This window comes from Oryctolagus cuniculus, chromosome 5 (assembly GCF_051225735.1).
Source record: "Oryctolagus cuniculus isolate XC-2025 breed Fujian yellow rabbit chromosome 5, ASM5122573v1, whole genome shotgun sequence".
Classification (NCBI taxonomy): Eukaryota; Metazoa; Chordata; class Mammalia; order Lagomorpha; family Leporidae; genus Oryctolagus; species Oryctolagus cuniculus.
The window spans coordinates 81,740,201-81,767,143 of NC_142871.1; the positions used below are offsets into that span (position 1 = coordinate 81,740,201).

Genomic DNA, 26,943 nt, shown 5'->3' on the forward strand with positions numbered 1-26,943 from the left:
TGTTTTTCCTGCTGATGTAACACCCCCTTTTTTTTTTTTCCTTTAAAAACTCTCCCAAAGACCGGGGCCTCACTCCTTCCTCTGCTGTGCTGGTTGGTTGGATAGGGTCCCTGTCGCGGCTTGTACTCCCGAATAAACCTTGCTTTTTGCAGCTTGGTGTGATCGACTCTCTGGGGGTCTCTGCTGGGATCTAACGATCTGGGTACAATAGCATTAAAGAGAAATCCGATATATGGACCCATTCAGTCATAGCACAAGAGTTGGCTCCTGGTGTGGAAATGCAAGGGAAACAACAGTTGATGATCTCTACTGATCTAATCTGCTCTTGTTTGGTTACTAGTGCTCTGCACAGCATTCCACATGTTCTCATTTTTCACATTGACAACTGAGTAGGTGACGGGATCCTTCACTGAGATAGGAACGGCACACAAAGGAACAGATTTGTGGTGACAGTCTTTGAACTTGCTTTTGGCATTCTGAAGTTTCGGTGTTCACGTTATATCTAAACAGAAATGTCCAGTCGGCCCAGAATTCAGGAGACATCTGCTGCCTTCCAAACACAACACAGAGGAAAGCACATTTTACAGGGTTTCTGAAAAAAATAGCTCATTTTAGTTTAGTACTCAACATGAAAAGTAAGCTTCATCACAAAAACACAGCTCAACACCACCTTGTCCGTATGGAGGCCGCTCAGAGAAGAAGAAAGGTAGGAACGACATAGTTCACCAAGCAGACATCAAACCGCAGCTTTTTGTCTTTCCCGCTGGTTCTTAAGCGACCAACCACGCCGATTTTTCGGTCATATTCCACGCCACTTCCGCTCGCGCACTTTAATTACGTCAGGCCGTCAGATATCGCGGTATCATCCTTTTGCTGAGGCCATTTAACAAAGATCTCGCGAAATTTGTTCTACATGTTCTAGCGAGCCTCTTACCCTCCTCCACCCCACCCCTAGTCTGTCCCTCCTTTCTCTTTCCAAGTCACAAAACCCTCTTCTTCCCTCTTTCGGGCTCGCGGCTCCCCTGTTTCCGATTTCGGACCGGAACCGGAAGTGCAGTGGGCGGGCCCGGCAGCGGAAAGCGCAGCGGCGCCGGAGCCGGGACACGGCTGTGGCTGCAGCCCCCACCCCGGCCACGGATCGCTGGGTGGCAGGGCTGCGCGGCTCCAAGCTGAAGGTCGGTCCGGAGGAGGGTGGGCGCGAGCCTCACCTGGATTGTCCCGGCGGCACTGTCCTCGGGCCCCCCGGGCCCCGCGAGGGATCATGTCTACAGCCTCTGCCGCCTCCTCCTCCTCTTCGTCTTCGACCAGTGAGATGATCGAAGCCCCTACCCAGGTCCTTAACTTTGAGGAGATCGACTACAAGGAGATCGAGGTGGAAGAGGTGAGCAAGCCCCAGCACGGAGACAGTCGTCCTGGGCGGTCCCTGCCTCTGCCTGGTCCTGGCTCCGAAGGGGCCCGGCGGGGTCCACCCAGGAGTGCCCCCAGCCCTTCAGAGACGGGGTGTGGAGGAGGCGCGACTGCTCCCGCTAGCTGTCTCTTTTTTTTCTTTACCCCGACACTCTTCATGAGTGTGGATCAGATAGTCTGGTGCCTGGATTTGGGTCACCTCAAACAGAATGAACTGTGCGGTAGTGTGACCCGCCAGTTCTCATACCTGTGAGTAAATTCCGTGAAGACTGGCGGTTTTGGAGTTCGCTAGACGCGAAGGGCCAACGATGGTATTATGTTCGGTTTCCAGCTCAGTGCCTGGGGCGTAAGGGATGCTCAGTAAATGCTTGCCAAGTTACTAGGTCATCAATTCTAATAAAATGTTCTCCCTTAGTACCGAATGACTCTGTTTTTCCGATATCATAAAGCAGCACTCGCAGTATTCAGTGTCTAGCTGTTTTAGATGAATTTCACCCGTGGTAACGCCGACTGGTCTACGATGAAAAGAAGTTTCAAGTAGCATATTCTGAAAAGATAACTGTTGGTTTTGCTGATAACCAGCTGCTTTCCTATCCAGTTATCCATCGTATCTGTCATTTCTGGTGACAGCCAGAATGTCGCCGAATTTCTCTGTCTGGAACCCATTCTGTGTTCTGCAGTAATTTATTACAGATCAAAGTATCTGTGCTTTTCATACATTTCTCCTTTTCTAGTTCATAAAGGGGTAGATTGGTTCTAAGGACCATAAAATTTAGAAAAGTAAAAACTGAATATGCATTTTAAAGACACACTGTGGAACTTGTTAAATTTTTAGTTGGGGATAGTATCTGTCAAACAGTTGCTATTTTTCGCTATAAAATTTATTAAGCACTTTGCTCTACCTGTACCATTAAGAACCTTGTTAAATCCTGGTGAAACATAATAGACTCTCAAAGAGCTGTCTCTATTTTAAAAATATAAAATTGCATTTACATGACAGCCAGTTAAAAGTAGTGAGTTAATGAACATTCAATGCTTTTTTCTTTTTCTATCTTCCTTTCTTCCTTTCTTTTTAGTTTTAGAAAGGTTCAGTATATCCGATATACCACATTCTAGCTGTGTAATTTGGGAGCAAGTTTCTTAACTCCTTTGAGCTTTCAATTCCATAAGTGTAAAATAGAGATAATAATATTCTATTTTATTTTATCCATATAACAGATCCTATTAAACAATATATGCAAAACACCCAACAATGCCTGACACATATTATTAGGAAACTTAATTCCAGACTGGAGCAATGACCTGCTTTAAGGTCACATAGCTAACTAAAAGAAGACCTGTATTTTGAAGAGGAAAAATTTTTTTTTTCTTTTCCTATTGAGGCTATGATAAATTCCTTTTTCAGAAGTGGATAGTTGATTCAGCTTTAATGGCTAACATTCTTTTTTAAGAATAAAAATGGAATGAGTCAGTCTACAAGAATTGCAGTTTTTAAATAAGCATTTACGTCTACTCTGTGGTGAACTGCTATGCTGGTAGACAAGAAATTATTATATAATAATAACTTGTACTCCGTGGTCTACCTCACAAAATTACTTGACTCTCACAACCTTAGTTTTTACAAACTGCTTTCTAAAGCTTTTTGGATTCTTGCTTCATGGAAGAATGCAAGTTATTAAGGAGACATTTGCCATTTTGATATTCTTCCCTCAAAGCCTTTTCACTTCTGGTTAGCTTTTTATGTTTCCAAGACCCTTCTTTCAGATATGTTTCAACTTTGAGGGGAGGATATTCCTAAGGAGTAGATTTTTGTTTTCAGATGAGAATTTCTTTCTAATATTAGGCATTTAGGGGTGTTTGTTTTGGTTTTCATTTTTATATATCCGATTTGTTTTCCCTTTAAATCCTGAATTTACACCTTTCTGATTTTGAAAAACCACTACATAATTTCCATCATACTCTTCCTTTGCATACTATATAATCAAGAGCACTCAGTAACTATTTCTCAGTCTTCTAGATTAAATCATAAAAAGTGAACAGAGAAGGATGACCAGAAACAAAAATTATTTTATATTGCTTTCAATTTATAGAAGTACATTGTCTTTTAAATTAAGACCATATGCTATATTTATATATAGTCAAATAACAAGAATAATTATATCAATATATTGTAACAATATAACTAGAAAGTATCTTTTTTTGTTTTCTGTTAGGTTTATTTATTTATTTATTTGAAAGGCAGTGTTAGAAAGATCGTCCATCTTCTGGTTCACTCCCTAAATGGCCCTCTAGGTCTCCCACATGGGTGCAGGGGCTCAAGCACTTGAGCCATCTTCTGCTGCTTTTCAAGGCACAGGAGCAAGGAGCTTAATGGAGAGTGAAGCAACTGAGGCTTAACCCTGTACTTCAGCAAGGGATACTGGGGTGACAGGCAGCAGATTAACCTTCTGCACCACAATGCCGGCCCACAGAAACTGTTTTAAAAAGAAATCCCAACCGGAGGCCAAATAGGCAATTATTTAGTAGATATAATGTCTAAAACATCCGCTGCTTTTAATCTTTGGGTTCTTAATAGTGTGACTCAGTAATATTCATTTGGTACTCTTTAAAAATGTATTTTCATTTTCATTGAAAAATCGAAAGACAGTGAAAGGTATTCCATCTGCTGGTTCACTCGCCAGCGATATGCAACCACAAGGGCTGGGCCAGGCTAACCCCAGGAGCCTGGACCTCAGTTCTGGTCTACCATATGGGTGGCAAGAATTCAAGTACTTGGCCTAGCTCCAGCTGCCTCCCAGGGTACACCTCTGAAGCAGAGCAGCCAGGATGAACCAGTGCTCTGATATGGGATGCAGGCATCTCAGGTGGGAACTTAATCCACTGAGCCAAACATCCACCCCCATTTGGCACTTTTTAAATTCAGTTCTGATACTAAATGTAAAAGATCTCAACCTCAGGGATCTACCCAGGTACACTTTTTAGAGTATCGTTTAGTTTTTGTCATTCTGGATGCTGGTGCAGAGTATGTTAAATTGTGAAGTGTGGACATTGGCATGAGATTGCGAGAGTGGTAAACACTATGTGCAATCATGAAAAGTATGCTGGGCAATTTAGGTGATGTACAGCTAAAATTCTAACCTTGAGCATGTCGTTTGGTTTTGGGGCCTCTAAGTTTTCTTGTAAAATGAGGAATTGAACAAAATCATTTAATGTCTCTTCTAATTCTAAAATGAAAACACATTCATTGTTTCCTGTATTTATGTTCTGTTTCCACAGCAAGCTGGGAATTCCTTTAAGCACAACAATCCTAATCTCTCATGGAATTTAATTGGTAGCCAGCCAATCCTGGGTAGGTAGGATAAATGATAACTGCATTTTCCAGAGATTAATAAGTGGTCATAGAATATGATTTTCCAGAAGCCACATGCCTAAGTAAATGGTAGAGCTAGGAATTGAATATGAGATTTCTTACTTATCAGTCATTTGCTCTTTCCACGGGAATTAGTGTCGCCTTAGTTCTTCCGTGGATTCTCTAATAAACCTTATTCTGGGGATTAGGAACCAAAATACTGATTTTCTTTCTAGTAGTTGGTCCTGAACATTTAATGAACATTCTCCGTACACCGTACTGCTGAAGTACTGTGGAAGATGAAGAGTCCTAGGATTCTCTCTATAAAAATATCTGACTTACTGTGAGACTAGAATAAACACTACAGTTAATTATATTTTCAGAACTACAGACTTAAACCTGTGGATATAGTATTTAGTGTAAATTGAGCCCATAAACTATAATTTGAAAATAGAATTAATCCCAAGAGGCTCCATTGAGTGGGGACTATTTTAAACTAGGTTTCAAATAAAGTCAGTGGTTGAGAAAGTTGCTGATATGAATTGTCTTTACATTTGTTCCTCTGCCTGGAGAACTCTTGCCCTAGAACTTGGCATGGCTGAGTCCTTCTCAGCCTTGAAGTCCCACCTCGAGTGTCACATCCATACAGAAGCTTTCCCTGAGTAACCTAAGCTTTTGTCATTTCTGCAAGTACTGCCCTTCAAGGCATTAAACAGTAACTGAAATTGTGACCCCACCCCCTAACAAAGTGTGAAGTGCCTTATTCACATTTGCAACCCAATGCATAGCACATAGAAGAATCTATAAACCTTGTTGACTGAGTAAATGGAGTTATCATAACATGCTCGCGTGAATGAAATTTTTTCTGGTTCTCTTATATTACATGTGATAAAACAAGGGTTAAAATAAGTTGTGTGGGCCGGTGCCGCGGCTCACTAGGCTAATCCTCCGCCTGCGGTGCCGGTACCCCGGGTTCTAGTCCCCATTGGGGTACCGGATTCTGTCCCGGTTACTCCTCTTCCAATCCAGCTCTCTGCTGTGGCCTGGGAAGGCAGTGGAGGATGGCCTAAGTGCTTGGGTCCCTGAACCCGCATGGTAGACTAGGAGGAAGCACCTGGCTCCTGGCTTCGGATTGGCACAGCTTGGCAGCCATAGCGGCCATTTGGGGGTAAACCAATGGAAGGAAGACCTTTCTCTCTGTTTCTCTCTCACTGTCTAACTCTGCCTGTCAAAAAATAAATAAATAAATAAGTTGTATGTTTAGCTAAGACAGCATTTACATTAGATCTGATTCCTATTCTAACGTTGATCCCATTACACTTGGCAAATACTTGTGTTTATCAAGGGTAAAAGGCCAAGTGCTGTGAATAAGCATGTGAGCTTTTACTGAAGTGCTAAAAAGACCCTATATACAATGGCTGCCTTTTAAAAGGGAGCCCCATGATGTTGACTGCAACTATAGCATGTGAGCAGGGCTACAATATTGGGCACATATAATCATTGCAACATTTATGTATATTTTAAGCATTATTAAAGAGCCATGCAAAGGTTTTGTCATGTTTCATTTTAAAAGCTGAAATATCTTAGGAAGGGGAAATATAGAAAGAACTTAAAAAAGTCTAGTGTATTTTGTTGGCATAAGCTAGAAATATATGTGCAACTAATATTAGAGAAAAACATGACTTATAGGGCCTGAATAAGCTGCAGTCTAGATTTGTTAGTCACTGTTTAATTACGGATGTCCAGAATAATAAACTCACCCAGAGACCGTTGATTTTAGTAGAAATGTAGGACAGTTATTATAGTAGTTACAGAGATAATTTTTGTATGGTACACATGTCACTTAGCAGAAAAGCTGAGAATATGATTTGAAAGAAAGTCCTATTAAATAGATCAGAAGTTTTATGACAGGCTTTAAAAAGACAGCATGAAAAATTCAGGAGAAAGTTTGGATAATCAAAGCCTTCCTTTTGTGTGTTCAAATCTGTCTTGTCAGCAGATGGCAGTTCTACTCTGCCACAGTTTATTAATAGAAATTAAAGTTCTGAAATAGTTGGAGGTCCCAAGTCCTAACCAATAAATATAAAATCTGTGCTTGTTCTATCATGTTCCAGATTTCTATCCAGAGAGATGGCAGCATAACCAGGGATCCATTCAAATAGTCTGTCAAATAAGGCCAAACCAAACTAACAGCTATAGTCACTAAACTAAAAATAACATGAATCAGAGACAATTAGGATGAATTATTTCACAGCAAATTAAGAATACTAAGGCATACATCCATCATTTTCCATTGAGTTTAGTTATGGCATTTGTTTAGTTTTTAAAGGAATTCCTTCCTTTAAAAGACACAATTAAGTTCTGATTTTGGCTTTTGTAATTTTCAATAGTAATTTCATGGAAATATTCAAATGCTATGTCTCATATTCTGTCACTTTTTCTTTTATTAAGAAATTAAATTGAAATCTGCTTTATTGTAAGAGACTAAAATTGTAGACTTAAAACCAAGAGAACTAAACAATTGGGGGAACAATGTGTATCCTAAGAGAATTAATCTAAAACATATAATTTAGAAAACATTCATAAATTTAGAGGGCAGTGTTTCTAAATTGATTTCCCTTTAAAACCAAAGTCTTTGGACCGATACTGTAGCGTGACAGGTAAAGCCATCACCTGCATCCCTATGGGTGCCACTTCAAGTCCCGGCTGTTCCACTTCCCATCCAGCTCCCTACTAATGTGCCTGGGAATGCAGCAGAAAATGACCCAAGTCCTTGGGCCCCTGTTACCTACATATGAGTCCCAGATGAAGCTCCTGTCTCCTGGCCTCAACCTGGCCCAGCCCTGGCCGTGCAGCCATTTTGGAATGAACCAGCAGGTAGAATAGCTCGCTCTCTCTCTCTCTCTCTCTCTCTGCCTTTCCTTCTTCTGCCTCTTTCTATGTAGCTCTGACTTTCAAATAAATAAGTAAATCTTAAAAAAAAAAAAAAGTCCTCTATGTATTCCCATGTTCTTCCGTTTTTATAGATGAAGGATTGTAAAGAATATCTGATATATTTACTTCTAAGTTGACTTTTTCAAGTGAACATGCATGATGTGGAAGATACTTGTAACTTGGATATGTGTTCTCATGCTTTTGTTGAAAATTGATCTTTGGGGAAAACAATCATCCAAAATCATAATTAATGATAATATGTCAATCTATATTATTCAGATATGAATACAATCTGAAAAGTAAAATTTCAGTATTTTCTAACTTTAATTTTAGATTTTTTAAATTATTTATTTACCGCAATTGCCAGTGTGCCTCAAGAATGGCCACCTATGCAACTCTTCTGTCAGTCTGCCATATGTCAAGAAAAACATAGAGAGGACAGACTTTTGGCTAGCAGTTAAGATGCCAGTTGGAATGAACACATCTCAGAGTGCTTAAATTCAAATCCCAGAGTCCCAGCTCTGCTTCTGTTCCCAGCTTCCTGCTAATGCACATCCAAGGAGGCAGCAGATGCTGTCTCAAGTAGTTACATCCCTGCCAGCCACATGGATGACCTGGATTGGCGGTTCCTGGCTCCTGGCTTCTGCCTGACCTATCTCCCCAGCTGTTAGTGGAGTTTAGGGAGTGAACCAGCAGGTCTGTCTGTCTGCCTCTCAAATAAATAAGAGAAAATTTAAAAAAAGAAAAAGAAAAGCATAGGTTGGTTTTTGGAGTTTGTGCATTGACTTATTCCTTATCTAATAATGCACATAATCCCCTTACCTGTTTTTAGACTTGGCCTTCACAGATCAGATGTGCTAGTTAACTCTGTATCTAATCTTCTCCATCATTTTATTTTTTTCATTAAGATAGTAAGTAACTTTGTTACAGAATTATTTGTTTGAAACAGTTTCTTAAAGGAATATGTGGCATTGTAAAAACTCCATACTTGTGTACTCTTTCCCCATTAGCAGACTGCCGTGTTCCACTGTCACCCTGAGAAAGCTGGAGAGCAGGCAGTAGTAGGCATCCATGACCAGGGAGTCTTGGGAAGGCAGTGGTCTCGACATTTTTGTGGTCATCTATCTCCCAGTAGTAAAACAAAACATTTGGATTTGTATACTCACGTGAATAGTTTTAGATTTACATATATATATGGTGTACATTGGAAAATATTGAAAAATAGATGCTGAAAAACAGTGGGAGATGATAGAACAATTAGCAAAATTTAAGTTATGGCCCCATAGTGTCATTATATCATGGCTCAAATTTTAATAAACTTTCTAAATAGAACCTTTCCAAAACATGAAGATTGACATAATTAAAATGGAATAATGTACTTGACAAAGGTCAAGTAAATTGCAATATGCTGAAAGTAAGAGAAAGATAATGGAGTCAGTATTTCACATGTTGGACTTGAGGTGCCTGTATAAGCACCATTTTCCAAAGGCAGTTTTAAATATAGTTCATCTTGCTGAAAAAACTTGGATGGGAGAAAGATTCAAGAGGATGAAGCCATGAAGTTAGAGGAAAATGGACCAAGGACAACAGTAGAAAATATCAATGTCTACTAAGATTTGGAAAGAGGAAAAAACAGTCACTGAAAGAAGCTAATGGAACTATTTCTTTCTTAATCAGTCCTCTGTTGATGTTTGTTGTTGTTGTTACTATGAACTACCTGAATGGTCTTCCATACCTTCTGATATTTGCTTAGAACAAATTGCAGAAATAGTATTGCTGAGTTAAAAATGAATGAACATGTATAAGATGTATCTTGATACATATTGCCAAGTGATACTGAGATTTAGAATTTTTATTAATCCCATTAGAAAATTGAATATTGTTATTTTAATTGCTGTTTCTTTGATTATTGCCGGTTCAACATCTTTTTCTATGTTGATTGACCACTTATAACTTCATCTAAACTTTTTTTTTCTTAATTTTCTTTCTTTGATATCAGACTTAGAAAGGTCTTTCCTATCCCTGATTATAACAATACATTATAACAATTTTCTTGATTTTTCATGGTTTTAGTTATTGCATTTAAGAATTTTACCCAAAATTCTTGAAAAATTGCTTGCTATATCATACTTACTACCTCTGTGTAGCATTTTCTAATCTTTCTACAAGACACTGTGCTGTATGCCTGTTGGTCCTCTTATTTTGTTGGCACCATAGGACATATACAAAAGTTGGGTATGATTTACTAGTTACATGATCTTCAGTAGACAACTTCAGGTTTTGGAGTCTTGGTTTTCTCTTTAACTTGGGAGTAAAAAAATCCTGTATGTCCACAGGCTTATGACATTTAACCCTCATCAACTGTGAAGAGTGCTTTGTAAGTTGTAATATACTCTTAAATGATATATTCTATTATTGTTACACAGATAATAAAATTACACTTTAAAATGTTTCTTGAAGAAATACCTGAGGAATATATTGGAATGCTCAAGGAAGCTTTTTTCTTTCTGTATACTGCCTTCTTCCACCCCTAATTCCCATCAGGCTACTCCTTTAGAGAGCAAGTATCAGATTGGAAGGAGAGAAGGCAAAATACAAGGGGACTTCAAAAGGTTTATGGAAAACTGGAATTAAAAGATATGTATCCAGGGGAACTTCAAAAAGTTAGGGGAAGTGTAAGTTTTTATTTATTTGAAAGCCGGAGAGAAAGAGGTTAGGACAGTGGGGGCCAGAGATCTTCCTTCCACTGGTTCACTCCCCAAATGACCACAACAGCTGGGCTGGACCAGGCCAAAGCCAGGTCCAGGAGCTTCCTCCAGGTCTCCCATGTAGGTACAGGGACCTAAGTAGTTGGGCCATCCTCCATTGCTCTCCCAAGTACATTAGCAGGGAGCTGGATCAGAAGTGGAGCATCTGGGACTCAAACTGGCACCCATATAGGATGCCAGCACCTCTGGCAGAGGCTTAACCTTCTAGGCCACATTGCTGGCCCCTAATTCTATCTTTTTTTTTTTTTTTTTTAATTTTTTTTTTTGACAGGCAGAGTTAGAGAGAGAGAAACAGAGAGAAAGGTCTTCCTTTTTCCGTTGCTTCACCCCCAAATGGCTGCCATGGCCGGCACACCATGCAGCGCCGATCCGATCCAAAGCCAGGAGCCAGGTGCTTCCTCCTGGTCTCCCATGCGGGTTCAGGGACCCAAGCACTTGGGCCATCCTCCACTGCCTTCTTGGGCCACAGCAGAGAGCTAGACTGGAATAGGAGCAACCAGGACTAGAACCCAGGGCGCCAGCACCGCAGGCGGAGGATTAGCCAAGTGAGCCGCGATGCTGGCCCTAATTCTGTCTTAAAAACAAGCAAAAGATTTGTTTATTTATTTGAAAGGCAGAGTTATATCTCCCACCGCTAGTTCATTCCCCAAATGGCCACAGCACCCAGAGCTAGGCCAGGCCAAAGGGAGGAGCCAGGGACTTCATTCAGGTCACCTACATGCATGCAGGGGCCTAAGTACTTGGACCACCCTCTCAGTTGATTTCTCAGGCATTTTAGCTGGGAACTGGATCAGAAGTGGAGCTGCCCATTTGGGATGCCAGCATTGTGGAGGCAGCTTATCTTGGTACACACTTTTTTTTTTTTTAAAGATTTATTTATTTGAAAGAGCTACACAGAGAGAAGAGAGGCAGAGAGAGAGAGAGAGAGAGAGAGAGAGAGAGAGAGGTCTTTCATCCACTGATTCACTCCCCAACCGGCCACAATGGCCAGAGTTGAGCTGATCTGAAGCCAGGAGCCCCTTCCAGGTCTCCCACGTGGGTGCAGGGTCCCAAGGATTTGGGCCATCTTCTACTTCTCTCCAAGGCCACAGCAGAAAGTGGGACTGGAAGTGGAGCCGCCGGGTCTTAAACCTGTGCCCATATGGGTTGCAGGCACCTCAGGCCACAGCATTAACCCGCTGCGCCACAGCGCTGTCCCCCCCTCCCCACTTTTTTTTTTTAAAGCATGTAATTCCATGTTTCCTATTTGCTTTTGGAAAGTTATTCAGAAAAGTTTGCATTTTCTGTAACCAGTTGCAGTTTATATATGGGGTTTCCCTCTTAATTCAGAGAACAGCATTTAGTCCTGCCACATCAAGAACAACTCGGTGTCATTGTAAAACTTAGCTCCTTAGGTTGCTTTTACTCAGAAAATTCAAAATGTATTCAGTTATTTCTGAGTTCAATCTCCCCTCATGAGGATTTTCATTTTCCTTTGTTCCTGGCCAACATGGTGTCTGGGTATTCTGGAGAAGCTTCCATAAATAATGTCAACAGCAGAGGAGAGTTCTCTGATCTGTGTGATGGCTTCCACTATCTTATTATCATTATGTTAATATATTGGCCTAATGCAATGGTTTTCAAACATCAGAATCAATTAGAGGGCTTGGTAAAACACTGGGCCCTGTAGTTTTGGGTTGGTGCCTGAGAATTTTACATTTCTCACATATTTCCAGGTGATGGTGATGTTTGTGAACCAGAGCCCACACCTTGAGAGCCACTGGCTTGCTAGTTCCAGGGTTCTATCTTCTTTTTTTTCTAAAACACTTTCTCAGTTTCTGGGCTACTATGTTGGCCTGCCTGCTACCCTGTTAAGCGTTCCTTCATATTCTTTGCTGACTCTTTCTCCTGTGTTGTATTCTAAATATTCAAATGCTTCACAGCTGACTTCTGGGATCTTGATGTCTACATTTTCTCTTTTTGTGATCTCATCTAGTTGATTGAGTAGAAATGCCAGCTCTATGCAGATGTTTCCTAACTGTGCATTTCCAAATCCCCCTCACTCATGTTTCCACCTTCTACTTAATAGCTATGCTTAGATAGGCATCTTAAGTTTCATATTACTAAAATGGAACTTTGTTATGGAAAACAGTTCTGCTTGCATCATTCTTGTCCTGCAGTAATCATTTGCCCAACCTCAACCTTATCCTTGATTCATCTCCTTTCCTCTCTACCTCTTCTGCCTATTTGCTGACAGTCAACACACCCTATTAACTCTATATCTAAAACATATCCCAGATCTGCCCAGTTTTCTGCACTGCCATCAGCCTTGTTGCAACTGATAACTCTTGGGCGGGCTGCTGTGATAGCCTCCTAACTGATGTGTGTGTGTGTCCTTCTCCATGTCTTAGCTTCTCTGCAGTCCATTCCTTACCTAGAGCTAGAATTTTCTTAGCACATTCATCATTTCCTAAAATACATAAATTTTGCTTAAATATCTTGTTGACTCTTCATTTTTCTCTCTGCATGAGAAAATAAACAGTGATAGCAAAGATTTTGGTTTGTTTTGTTCATTATTGTATCAGTGTCTAGAAGAGCACCAAGCCCACAGATAGGATTAAGAGCTTGTTGAGTAGGAGAACGAGGTTTCCTTTTCTTTTTTGGCCTTAACATTAGTTGTTTCTTTTTCCTGCTCTTTGATTGGTTCCTCATGTCATCCACATAATAAGTTAGCAGTCCCCGCAAATGGTCTTCCCTTGATATCCAACCAGGAGTAGCTACCAGTCTCTTTATCATAATGTCAGATTGTTTTGTTCTTTACATGTCTTTAATTATCTGACACTTCTTATTCATCTTTCTGTTGATTATTCTTTTAAGTGTATCCCATGTAAATCAAGGCATTTGTCTTATTTATTTACACATGCCTGGTACCCTAAATGGTAACTGTGTATAGTAGTAGGTATTCAAGAAATATTGGTTTGAAGAGTAAACAAATGAAGTCTGTCATTCTGTTGTCAGAAAGTCTCATTTTCACCCCTTGAAAGCAGAAGACCTTACCCATTTCTGCCTGCATGCTGATTAGGCCTTCCTCTTGGCTTTTATTGGTCCTTTGACACTCGGCTGTATTCTGCATTTATCCCCCTGTGTTTGAGCTGTCTACCAACCCACAGCCTCTGTTACAGATGCCAGCACTGCCTAGCAGCCTCCTTTCTGTAGTCAGAAGACTTTAATGTTCAGTTCCCTTGCTTTTCTTTTGACAGGGTTTTTTCTGTATCTTTTCCATGTTCTGCCTGGGCTAAGGGAGCTGCCTTCTGTCTGTCCTTTGCTGCCATCCTTACCGCTTTGTGGATTCCCATGTTTTCAGAGCACATTCTGTAAGGCTGCCCGCTCTTGAGGCTCTGAATGTGAAATGAAGAGAATAAGTTCTTTCTGCCCTTGAATCCCTTCGCTATTCCAGAATGGTAGTCTGCAAGGGGCAGGGGTGGTGGTGTTCCCAGCTTCTACACGAACTGACATTTGGTTCTCTTCAGCTGGTGCTTAAATAATTCCAAGTACTATTGTTTAATCTTAAATTTCTTCTCTACCTCACTTTTTTTTTTCTTTTAAAGGTTTATTTTATTTATTTGAAAGATAGAGTTACAGAGAGAGGCAGAGACAGACAGAGAGGTCTTCCATCCACTGGCCTCCTCCCCAAATAGCCACAACAGCAAGAGCCGAACCAATCCAAAGCCAGGAGTCAGGAGCCTCCTCTGGATCTCCCATGTGGGCACAGGGACCCAAGGAGCTGGCCATCCTCCACTGCTCTCCCAAGAGCACCAACAGGGAGCTAGTAGGAAGTGGAGCAGCAGGGACTCAATCGGTACCCACATGGGATGCTGGCATTAAGGGCTGGGGCTCCAGCCTGCTGCACCACAGTGCTGGCTCCTCACTATCTTACTTTTATCCTATAAAGACAGGGATAAATTCTCACTCCTGAAATCTCTGCATTCATGCAGTGTGGAAAAATGAGAAGTCATATTTTGATATGCAAAAATTTAATTTTTAAGCATTGACCCTGAACTTACATCTTCACTCCTTTTAATTCACATTTATTATTTCTATAATATATTTCAGTTTATGCATACAACTTTGGATATGTTAACTTTTCTTATCATTTAGATACCATTGTTTCATGTTGCATGTGAAGTTTCATATAACCTTAATGAAAGTGTATAATTCTTGAGGCCATGGCCTCTCATCTCACATGAATGTGCCAGTATAATATCCTGGAAAATTTTTTGTCTCAAGAAGAAAAAAGAGAAAGTTTATCATGCTCTCCTTTGCCCATGTTTTGTTCCCTTGCTTTTAAGTTAAAAGCTCAGAGTCAGCCTTCATCTCATCACTAGGTGGCACTGTGGGTCACGAATAGTCATACAATAGTTTTTGTGACAAGTGCATGATCCACAAATATGCATGTTTGGAAACCCTGCATAAACATTCAACATTCATTCCTCAGAACATAAAAATAAAACAAGGATAATTCTACTAAGCACCCATTGCTTTGATATATTAGAAAATTCATCAAAGAATACATGGCTGAATATACTAAATTACTTCACTTTAGTTAATAGTTAATAGAACTCATTGAATCAATAGGTAGATTGTTCCCCTGTATATCTTCTTAGTCTAATGTTGCCATAAAGTTGAAACTCCTTTAATATTTGTTTACTATTCATCTTAGTTTATTGTGAGAGAAATAAATATAATAGCCTTTTCTATTAAATCACACCATACTTTAAACACTTAATTATAATTTGTAGTATTTCAGAAATGCCTAGTTTTAACCTAAAGATACTCACTCAGAAATATATAAGCATCTCTGTTTTACTATCATGGAAACAAAAACTCACAGATAACTTGTCCACCATTAAGAGTTTATAGAAAGACAAAACTCTGCCTTCAAACTCTGGGTAGTCTATTGGGTTCCAGAGCTGGATGTACTCTTTCCATTATTAATGGTGCCAGATAGCCAATATTGTCTTATGGCAAAGTAACTGTATGGCAAGTGTGAATGACGGATGTTGATTCCAATAGCAGATAGAACTAGAATGGCTAGGGCTGGGAAGGTTAAAAAGGAAAGTCACCAAAGCATGATTCAGAATGTTGTGGAAAATTTGGGAGGCAAAAGGGAGAAAATTTATCATGTCCTCATGTGCCCACATCCTGTTTCAATGGTTTTAAGTTGAAAATGCAGAGTCAGCATAATCTCATCACTAATTATCAGAGTTGTTGGCCTACTTTGCAGTTTTGCCTAGAGGCAGCCCAGTTTTCCTAACCAGTGACAGAAGCTGAATATAGAGAGTGTTGATCCTTACATGCTCTAGATTTCAAATTCTGGCTTCTCAGAAGACTTTCAAACTGTGTGATTTAGGACAGGTTATTACCATATGACTCCATTTACTTTAAAATGGAAGAGTATTGGCTGTGTTGATGCATGAAAAGTACATGGAATAGTACCTGCATGTGTTAAACATTCAATCAGCATGGACCATGTGGTGACTTTATGTGTTGAGCAGGATGAGGAGTGTTCATTCCTTTATGTGATTTATGAAGTGAAAGTTGATCAATGATTACAGTGGCTATGGTGTAGGTATTAGTGCCCCCTTTATACTCTTCAGTGTGTTCTGATGTAAATAATAAATCATTTGCTCACTTAAGCATTTGGTCCCCTTTGTTATAGAAGAGGTTTCTTCTGCTGTAGATTTGTATATCTAGGTTTTAAGTCAAGTGAAGTTTCTCCCAAGGGAAAACATAATTGCTGTTTTCTGATTCATGAACAGTCTTACAAGTTTTACATGTTAGGATCACTGACAGCCTAGTCTGAGACTGCCTGGCATCAAAACAAACTCAACCACTTGTTAACTAGGTAACCTTGGATGGGTTAGCTTATTTCTTTAAAGCTCAGTGCTTCATGTATAAAATGAGGATAGCATTAATGACTGTATTGTAGGACTGTGAAAATGAGCTAATGTATGTAAAGCACTTAGTTCAGGGCCTGCTATGTGGAAAAATATATAAATGTGAAAAGGAAGGATAGATTTTTTTCACCTAAGGAAAAGGCCTTGGCACAGTATTTACATACGTGGGAAAACAAGATAGGAGTAGATAGCACTTACCTAATGTCCCCCACAATGATAAAATCTGATGACTTTGTTGCAACAGATATCAAAAGCTCATTTTTACTTTTATATTGTACTGTTTTTTTATATTATAGAAAGCTGCAAACATTTATAAAAGTAGAGAGAGCAGCATGACAGCATGAATCTACGTGATACACATTGGTTACCTTCATCAGTAATATTCATGCTGATCTATAACATTCAAGAATGACTAATGAGATTCAGTGTACATATCAAAAATCACCTGTTTGACATATGAAATTCAGGGGTTTTTTTGTTTGTTTGTTTTACAAATTTACCAAGTTGTCAACTGTGGTTATAAATGAGTTTTTAAACATTTTCATCGTTTTGGCAGGATACCTGCTGTACATTTATGGTTAATTTCAATCTTCATCCAAAGCACTAGGCAACCACTGATCTACTTTTTCTATATATAGATTTGTCATACGTGGATATTTCATATAAATGAAATCATACAATATGTGGTCTCTAATGTCGGGCTTCTTTCATTTGATGTAATATCTTTGAGGTTCATTTATGTTGTAGTATGTGTCATGTATCTTTTTCTTGCCAAGTAATATTCCATTGTATTGATAATATCATATTTTGTGTAATCTTTAACATGGCTAAGCTTTTATTTATGTTTTTATCTCTCCCATCCTCTTCCCCTACTCAGTTATTCAGAAAAATTCTTAAAGAGGTTAGGTTAGGCAGGCGCCACGGCTCACTAGGCTAATCCTCTGCCTGCGGTGCCGGCACCCCAGGTTCTAGTCCCGGTTGGGGCACTGGATTCTGTCCCGGTTGCCCCTCTTCCAGTCCAGCTGTCTGCTGTGGCCCGGGAGTGCAGTGGAGGATGGCCCAGGTGCTTGGGCCCTGCACCCGCATGGAAGACCGGGAGGAAACACTTGGCTCCTGGCTTCGGATCGGCGCAGCGCGCTGGCCGCAACACACTGGCCGTTGTGGCCACTTGGAGGGTGAACCAACAGAAAAGGAAGACCTTTCTTTCTGTCTCTCTCTCTCTCACTGTCTAACTGCCTGTCAAAAAAAATTTTTTTTTAAAAAGGGGATAGGTTAAAGCATTTGTTATATTTACTGTATGTTCCTACTTTTTATTTTAAGTTTGAAGGTTTTTTTTGTTTGTTTGTTTGTTGTTGTTGTTGTTGTTTTATTTGAAAGGCAGAGCAACACAGAGAAAGAGAGATTTTCCATCAACTGGTTCACTTCCCAGATGCCCTGAACAGCCAGGGTAGGACTCATTGTAAGCCTTTCACATGGATGGCAGGGACTCAAACCATCTTATGCTGCCTCGCAGAATACATTAGCAAGAGGCTGGATCAGAAACAAAAGCAGGACTCAATCCCAGGCACCCCAGTTGGGGATGTAGGCATCCCAAAGCTATTTTATAACCTGCTGTGCCACACACCTAATCCATCACTTACTGTTTTTGGTTTTACTTGAAAAGAAGGGTGTATCTAGATCACAACCTTTCAAAGCTAAAGACAGTGTGCATTTCATTATCCCTTCACTTTAATAAAATTCATACTACAAAGTGAAAAATCTAGATATTCATCATTTCTAAAATTTTGTTTATAAGACTTAAAGATTGACATCAGTGTTATGTTAGGCTGGATCTGTTTGCTTCTGATTCTCATGGGTTTCTTTTTAACTCAGGTTGTTGGAAGAGGAGCCTTTGGAGTGGTTTGCAAAGCTAAATGGAGAGCAAAAGATGTTGCTATTAAACAAATAGAAAGTGAATCTGAGAGGAAAGCATTTATTGTGGAGGTAAGTTGAAATGTCATTTCTGTTGTGTAGTTCTTCACCTGAGATACTCTGTGAATTTAATATTATGAAAGAGATTATTTTCCAGTTGTCATTTTTTATATATATAAACATCTGCAATTTTAACCAAATGTAGTTCCATAGAAACAGTGTTTCATTCACATTCCAATTCTAATGAAACTGAAAGTGGAAGAGACTTAGCTACATAAATGAATTCAATATTCATCCAGGAATTTGGACCTGTTTCAAGGCATAGTATTGTAGGATAGGAAAGAAGTGGTATTCTATTATATAGACTCCCACATGCATGAGAGACGACTCAATTATTTGAGCTTCACCTGCTGCCTTCTAGGGTACAGATAACAGGAAGCTGGAGTCTGGAAGGAGTGGGAACTTGAACCTGAGTACCCTGACAGGGGATATGGGCAGTCCAAGCAGCATTTGAACCATTGTACCAAATACCTATCCTTGCATTCCTGTTTTAACACAGTGTTTTTGGAAATTCAAATGAGACTATTTTAAGGGAAAATAATTTAAAGTTTGATTTTTCTCATTAGCATAAAATTTACAATTCTCATAGGTTGGATGATGAAGGAAAGTTCAATAATTATTAGATTATCATCAGATATATTCCTTACTTTATTAACTTTGTATTATTTTGTAGTTAATCAGTGTTTTGATTGGATCAGTTTTACAGTTTTTATCCTTGCTGGCCAACAGATAGATGCTTTTAACCTTGTAAACTTGCATTTATTTCTGTTTTTATTTAACCATAATTTAAAAATGTTTTATGGTATTTTTGATATGTAATGTGGAGAAATGAGAACTTAATTGTGATGTGATTAAGTGATTTATAGTTGGCTGAATGAGTTGAGAAATGCTGATGGATGGTTTGATGTTGTCATGAAGAAAGATGTTATCTAATAGTATGCTCTAGGAGTCTAGCCTTAACCTTGCCTTATTCATTATTTTTGCTTAGTGTTTAGATAAGCTCATTGATCACATACTGCCATATTGGCAGTTTTACAAAGCTGGTAGAAATAGCATATGTATAAAATGCTAGGAATCAAGAGCCAAAAAGATCATAATCAATTGAGAAAAAAGTTATAATTAAGATTATATATGCAAGGCCGGCGCCGCGGCTCACTAGGCTAATCCTCCGCCTTGCGGCGCCGGCACACCGGGTTCTAGTCCCGGTCAGGGCGCTGGATTCTGTCCCGGCTGCCCCTCTTCCAGGCCAGCTCTCTGCTGTGGCCAGGGAGTACAGTGAAGGATGGCTCAAGTACTTGGGTCTTGCACCCCATGGGAGACTAGGATAAGTACCTGGCTCCTGCCATCGGATCAGCGCGGTGTGCCGGCCGCAGCACGCCGGCCGCGGTGGCCATTGGAGGGTGAACCAACGGCAAAGGAAGACCTTTCTCTCTGTCTCTCTATCTCACTGTCCACTCTGCCTGTCAAAAAAAAAAAAAAGGTTATATATGCAAGTAATTTTGAGTCAAATGGTCCTCTATGAATTCTTTTTTTTTTTTTTTTAAGATTTAATTTATTTCAAAGGCAGAGTTACAAAGAGAGGAAAAGAGAGAGATCTTCCATCTGTTGGATCACTCCCCAAATGGCTCCAACAGCCAGGTCTGGGCCAGGCTGAAGCCGGGAGCCAGAAGCTTCATCCAGGTTTCCCACAGAAGTACAGGGGCCCAAGGACTTGGGCCATCTTCCACTGCTTTCCCAGGCATATTTGCAGGGAGCTGGATCAGAAGTGGAGCAGCCAGGACTCACAGGGGATGTCAGTGTTTCAGGTGGCGGTATAACCCGTTAGGCCACAAGACCGGCCCCTCTAAGAATTCTTAGTAAAACAAATTCAATCCTCTATACCTCCCCCAATCTAATTTTCTGCTTTCCAGAGACAACTACATTGAGTTTATCCCTTTGCTGGCATTTGGTGTCCTCTATTCCAGATGTTGTTCATTATGTGCTCTCTTTCAAAATCAGCTTCTAGTTTTGTGCTGCAATGATGAGATCATCATTGAGCTTTGAAGTCAGGGAAGAGATCTTTGAGTCTGACTTTTAACCAGCCCTCCCTCCTCCTTCTTTTCATTGGCTCACTTATATAACTACCTCCCAACCTTTTGGGGGCTTTGTAAAATAACTGGTTACTTGTCAGTTTTTCTCATTGCCTGTTTACGTTTCAGCTCTTACTGATCTGCTGTGTCAGTTATATGCTAGTCATCTGTTTCCAGCTTCCAGCAGTGTTTACTGTTTTCTCATTTCATACTCTCTTCTTCTTAGTTTATGCCTTGGGGAAAAAAAATCCTTTACTGTCTTACTGGGATTTAGAGACGGAACAGAATAAACGTTTTACTAGTTTGCTATCTGAATCTCAAGATGAGGTGTAATAAGTGTATTATATAATAATGTTGAATCTTAAGATGAGATGCTTTACATATTTTATATAATAAGTGATACTAAGTTTTCTCTTAGGACCCCAAAATCTATGATTGTTGGCTATGGAGGGATAAAGCTTTCTAGTATTTTATAGTAAAAAGGTTTAGGGATCAGGTGTTTTTTGACCTAGGGGTTAAAGGGCCTATGTCTCACATCAGAGTACCTGGATTTGATTTCCAGCTCTGGCCCCTGAATCTATCTTCCTGCAGTGCAGACCTAGGAGACAGCAGTAATAGCTTAAGTAATTGGTTTCCTTCCACCCACACAGAAGATGTGGATTGTGTTCCCAGCTTCAGTCCCAGCCATTGCAGGCATTTTCAGGGTGAACCAGTAAATGGAAGCTTACTCTTTCTCTGTTGTTTTCTCTGTCTCTCAAATAAATAATAAAAATTTTGAAAATGGTTTAGAGACTTAGAAGACTTAGTATGAACCAGCAGCATAATGTAGGTAATAAGGAAAGGAAGAAGAGTGGGAGAAAGGCAGCAAACAGAGGGAAGAAAGAACAAGAAGCATTTTGGGGGTGGGGAGAGTATAGATAAGATACATTAACTTGAGATCTAGAATCATTTCCCTTGAAATGAGTACAGCGAAACCCCTCAGTGAAAAGTGTGGAGACCAATATGGTTATAGTAATTACTGCAGTGTTTCAGGTTGGAGTTAACTAAGGCAGTAACAGTAGACATGGAGAAAAGGGAATTGATTCAAGAGTTGGGAAATGAAATGGAGGCCAGTATATACAAACAGTGTACCTTTTAAGTCAGACTCAAGTTCAGACCCTCATTTTTTCATTTCCTGGCAGGAACATTTTTTAGCAGATCATTTAACCCTCTCTTGGCCTTAACTTTAAGGCCTTATCTTTTAAAAGGAAATGAAAATACCCACCCTTGGAGAGTTATGTTAATTATACAGTCTCCAAGAAGTGCTCACCAGGCCCCACGTGGAGAATAGGTAGACTACACGTTCATAGCTGTGAAGAAGATGTTAGTAACAATAACCTGGCTGCTTCTGCTTGGATAACTCAGCTCAGTGCTATCTCTGGGATTATGTCCTCACATTTCTTGGCAGAGTTAATCTCTTCTGTGTACTCATCATGCCTTGTTTGTAAATCCTATTACAGTACTTTGCAGGTTGCTTTAATTAATTTTTTATATATCTATCCCCATAACTAAACTGTCGGAGGACAAGGATTTTATGCCATTCTGGGGAGTACTGTAGCCACAGTGCTTGCCACATAGTAAATAGTGATTGTTGAATGATTTAGACAAATATTTTAGAGTACTGTACGATTTTAATGGTGCTATAAAGTCAGTACTTCAGAAATCACCACTTTTCTGAAAGAAACTTTAATTTGTTACAGCTTCGGCAGTTGTCTCGGGTGAACCATCCCAATATTGTAAAGCTATATGGAGCCTGCTTAAATCCAGTAAGTTTGTCACTTTGTCGTTGTCATCTGTCTGTAAGAAATGGTGTGGCAAATGTGTGTAAGTGTATATGAAGTTATTTGGAACTGCTCTTTTGGATGCATTTCTGAAAAAACTGTTGTACTTTATGCATTTGTTTCTAGTCTTCTAGCAAAACAGTATAATGGAGGAGTTATTGGTCTTATCCAATAACCCCTTATGAAGCTTCTGGTAGCCTATGACATCAAGAAAATCCCCAAAAGATCTTGTGATTATATATATATAATATATACATATATTATATATATATATAATATATATATATAAATCTTCTGTCTTATTGGGCTCCCCTAGGAGTAATATTCTTAGGTCTTAGATACCTTTTTTCCCGATGGTCCTCTTCACATAGTACAGTTTGAAAGAATGACTTTTAATGTGTTTACAAATCAAGAGGTTGAATTAAATTCTTTCCCAAGAGTCTAAGATGCTAGCTCCAGTTAATTCTTCTGGTTTTTCTTTCCTTTAGGTATGTCTTGTGATGGAATATGCTGAAGGGGGCTCTTTATATAATGGTGAGTCTCACCAAACCTGTCTGTATTTAGTAGATCCACAAGTTTGAAAGCTTTGAATCTAAACTATAGATAATTTAATGTTCACAGTTTACCATCAGAGTTCCAAAGAGAGTTAATTTTTAGATTAAAAATTGATGAGAAAGATGCTGTAACATTAGTATGTGATGTTTAGAAGTCTATTTTTTTTTGTTGCTTTGGGGATTTTTCATTATGTTAAAAAGCATTTCAGTAGTAAAGTGTTTTTAAATCAATTTTAAAGTATATTCAGACTCCTGATTTTTTTCTTGCCCTCTCTTAGCTTTGAATCCTCATTTTAGAAATCTTAACCTTACTTCCGTTTCACCCCGCTTTATTTTACTTTCTTTTCAAAAAATGAAGTGGTGAAAACTGATTTCATAGAACATTGTAACTGTAACAATGAACGAAAACTGTATCATGTAGTTATCTTTGAAGAAAAGAGCTATTTTATCCCCCAAAATACCACTGGTATACCAAATGTAGTATCTCTGGTAGTATCAGTTATGTAAATTTTTACAGAAATTTTTTTTTAAGATTTTATTTATTTGAGAGAGAGAGTTATGACAGTGAGAGGGAGAGGCAGAGTGTAAGGTCTTTCATCCGCTGGTTCACTCCCCAAATGGCCACAACGACCAAAGCTGAGCGGATCTGAAGCCAAGAGCCAGGAGTTTTTTCCAGGTCTCCAACACAGGTGCATGGGCCCAAGCATCTGGGCCATCTTCCAATGCTTTCCCAGGCCATAGCAGAGAGCTGGATCGGAAGAGGAGCACCGGGACTAGAATCTGCGCCCATATAGGATGCACAAAGCTGCAAGTGGAGGATTAACCTACTGAGCCACAGCACCGGCACCACAGATTTTAAAATTACATTTTATATGAAATTGACTATATCTTTATTGCTCATGTGTTCATCTTTGTTAATGATATCTAGTCAGGGGCCAGCACTGTGGTGTAGCAGATAAAGCTACCACCTGTGTTGCTGGCATCCCATATGTGCCCTGATTCAAGTCCCAGGTGTTTCTTTTTTTTTTTTTTTTTTTTTTTTTTTTTTTTTGGGCAGGCAGAGTGGATAGTGAGAAAGAGAGAAAGGTCTTCCTTTTGCCGTTGGTTCACCCTCCAATGGCCACCACAGCTGACGTGCTGCGGCTGGCGCACTGCGCTGATCCGAAGGCAGGAGCCAGGTGCTTCTCCTGGTCTCCCATGGGGTGCAGGGCCCAAGCACTTGGGCCATCCTCCACTGCCTTCCCGGGCCACAGCAGAGAGCTGGCCTGGAAGAGGGGCAACCGGGACAGAATCCGGCGCCCCGACTGGGACTAGAACCCAGTGTGCCGGCGCCGCTAGGTGGGGGATTAACCTATTGAGACGCGGCGCCGGCCAAGTCCCAGGTGTTTCACTTCCAATCTAGCTCCCTGTTAATGTGCCCTGGGAAAGCAGCAGAAGATAGCTCAAGTCCTTGGCCCCTGCCACCCACGTGGCTGGGAAGCTCCTGACTCCTATCTTCAGACTGGCCCAACTCTGGCCATTGTAGCCATCTGAGCAAATTTAAGATCGCTCCGTAACTCTCTATCTCTAACTCTGGCTTTCAAATAAATAAATATATCTTAAAAAAATGTATCTTGTACTTCAGTGTTTCATTTAGTTCAAGTACATTGTGTTTTTAACTATTATAAAAAGTACAGGGGCTGGTGCTGTGGCGCAGTGGATTAACGCCCTGGCCTGAAGCATCAGCATCCCATATGGGCACCGGTTTGAGACCCGGCTGCTCCACTTCCGATCCAGCTCTCTGCTATGGCCTGGGAAAGCAGTAGAAGATAGCCCAAGTCCTTGGGCCCCTGCACCCACGTGGGAGACCCAGAAGAAGCTCCATGCTCCTGGCTTCAGATCCGTGCAGCTCCAGCCGTTGCGGCCAATTGGGGGGTGAACCAGTGGATGGAAGATCTCTCTCTGTGTCTCCTCTCTCTGTGTAACTCTGACTTTCAAATAAATAAATAAATAAATCTTTTTTAAAAAAAGATAGCACAGTTGTAAATATCTAATACACATCATTTTCTTCTTATACATTTTCCACTACACCTCTCTTATAGTAGTATGACTAAGACTGGTTATAATTTGTATTACTATCTGAAAGACTTTGTCAATTTGAAAAGATATGAAAATGTATATTAATTTTGCATGAATATATGAATAGCATTTACTATGGGTACTACTGAATATTACGTGCTTATCTGGCAGTTATACACTTGAAATTATTAGATAATTTTTTTTATTTAGAAAATAATTTGCAGGACTAAAAGGAGCATATGTAGAAACCTATCCATTTGTTCTGATAGTGCTTGCATTAATATTGTATCTTTTGTTATATGCAATAAAGTTCTTTTTAGTTTGTACCTTTGTTTTGCAGTGCTGCATGGTGCTGAACCATTGCCTTATTATACTGCTGCCCACGCAATGAGTTGGTGTTTACAGTGTTCCCAAGGAGTGGCTTACCTTCACAGCATGCAACCCAAAGCTCTAATTCACAGGGACCTGAAACCACCAAAGTAAGTTGTAGTAATGTGGCAACCCCCTTCTCTTCCTTCTTTTCCTTATCTCCCCCCACTCCCTGCCACCACCCTGATTGCCACTCACACCCACTCCCTACTGTAAGCTAATTGTTGCATTGCACTTGACTTTCTCTTTACTTTTCTCTTTTGGCTTACTCAGTAATGTTTATTTTTGACTCATTTTCATCATTTAGTTGTTTATCAAAGCTTACATTTTAGAATGTCATCTTTAGTAAGAATTTTTATTTTTTAGAGTAGCATGCTTCTAGAAGCTGTTGGTCTATAACTCTTATTTTGTGCCTGTAGTATATAGTATTGTCCTAGTGATTAGTTCCTTGAGAGTGAAGACAGGCCTGATTTGTTCCCTGCTGTATCCCTGGCACAGCATCCACATATGGTAGACATTCTACCAAGATGTATGGAGTGGTTATTACTTGCTCTTTCATAGGAAAGAAAAATGTCATGTCATTTCTGGCATCTGAGAAGAAATTAAAAATATTCTGAGTTTCTCCATATTGAGAGTCCTGAAACCTGAAATAATTTTATAAACAAACAAACAAAAACCTCTAAAACCATAGTGGTTTTGTTTTTCTGCATAGATATTGAGTTAAAACATGTATGTGAAATTTATTATCCCCTTTTTTTCAATTTTTCTTTCTACATCCACCTGTAAAAAACCCAAAAACATCCCCATCTATCTTCTCACCTCCATCTCAGCCCATCAGTTTCCAAGTAAGAGGTTTTCCCTACGATATAATCACAACTATTGTCTTAAATTATTTTATTCTCTTGGTACAGGTCCAAATCATTAAAGTGTCCCTGCTGGGGACACTGGTAGAATCTACATAGGTTCTACATTCTTACTAGTGTGCCTTCTTTATACTACCAGGCTAAAGCTGATTTCTATTTCCACAGATTTCTGGTAAAATCACATTTGAGCTCTAGAGTCATGACATTTTTATATATGTATGTATGTATGTATTTTGGGGCTTTGTTAAGCTACCTGCCCTGGCTAGTGAGAAAGAGACACTTAGCTTTTTTCCTTGCCAGTGGATATTCAGTCCTCCTCTCCCTCTGAATTATGGAGCTGAATTCTTAAAGCAAACTTAGGAAAATCAGCTCCTGTCCAGCAGCAACAAATTGACTAATGATACAAAGAGTACAAGTTAGCATCAGACACAATTAAAGCATTTTTTTCCTGGAGGAGCCTGGCGCCATCAAATGCAACATTTGAAGGTGTCCCTTTCTTCTACTGTAAAATGTGTTTTACTTTGCAATGAGTAGCTAGTTACTGAATAGAGAAATAATGTTTAAAAGGGAAGTAAGAAAGTCATTTCTGTTTTCCAATACGATTTATATTATTACATAGCTTAAACAACTACCTCCAGTCTCCATCCAACCATACCCCATAAATTTTAGGTTTATTTAGTTAATCTACATAGACCAGATGTAGCCTACTAAAATAATTTGTAGATAGGAATTCTCCTTTTGCTAGTAAATACTATTAACATATTTTTAAGAGAGCTGGTCTAGGTCATTCATTCCTCCTGGGCATTTCCTTGGTTAAATTCTTCCTGTAGTATTGCAAATAATCT

General features: G+C 39.7%; 1 protein-coding gene across 7 annotated transcripts in view; it reads left to right on the plus strand.

Annotated features, from left to right (window-relative positions):
* Positions 1-849: 849 nt before the first annotated feature.
* The window catches only part of MAP3K7 (mitogen-activated protein kinase kinase kinase 7), an 80,896-nt gene continuing 54,802 nt past the window's right edge, over positions 850-26,943 (plus strand). For 4 of the 7 annotated variants that reach the window (XR_517954.5, XR_011388616.2, XM_002714584.6 and 1 more), the window contains exons 1-5: positions 850-1,381; positions 18,267-18,377; positions 22,174-22,239; positions 22,743-22,788; positions 25,207-25,345. Coding sequence is in view for 4 of the 7 variants with exons in the window: in XM_002714584.6 (XP_002714630.3) it covers positions 1,262-1,381; positions 18,267-18,377; positions 22,174-22,239; positions 22,743-22,788; positions 25,207-25,345 (482 nt within the window). In the remaining 3 variants the exon portion in view is untranslated. Of the gene's footprint in view, positions 1,382-18,266; positions 18,378-22,173; positions 22,240-22,742; positions 22,789-25,186; positions 25,346-26,943 lie in introns of all 7 variants that reach the window. The other 3 variants (XR_016233851.1, XM_089332891.1, XM_089332892.1) reach the window with 2 other exon arrangements.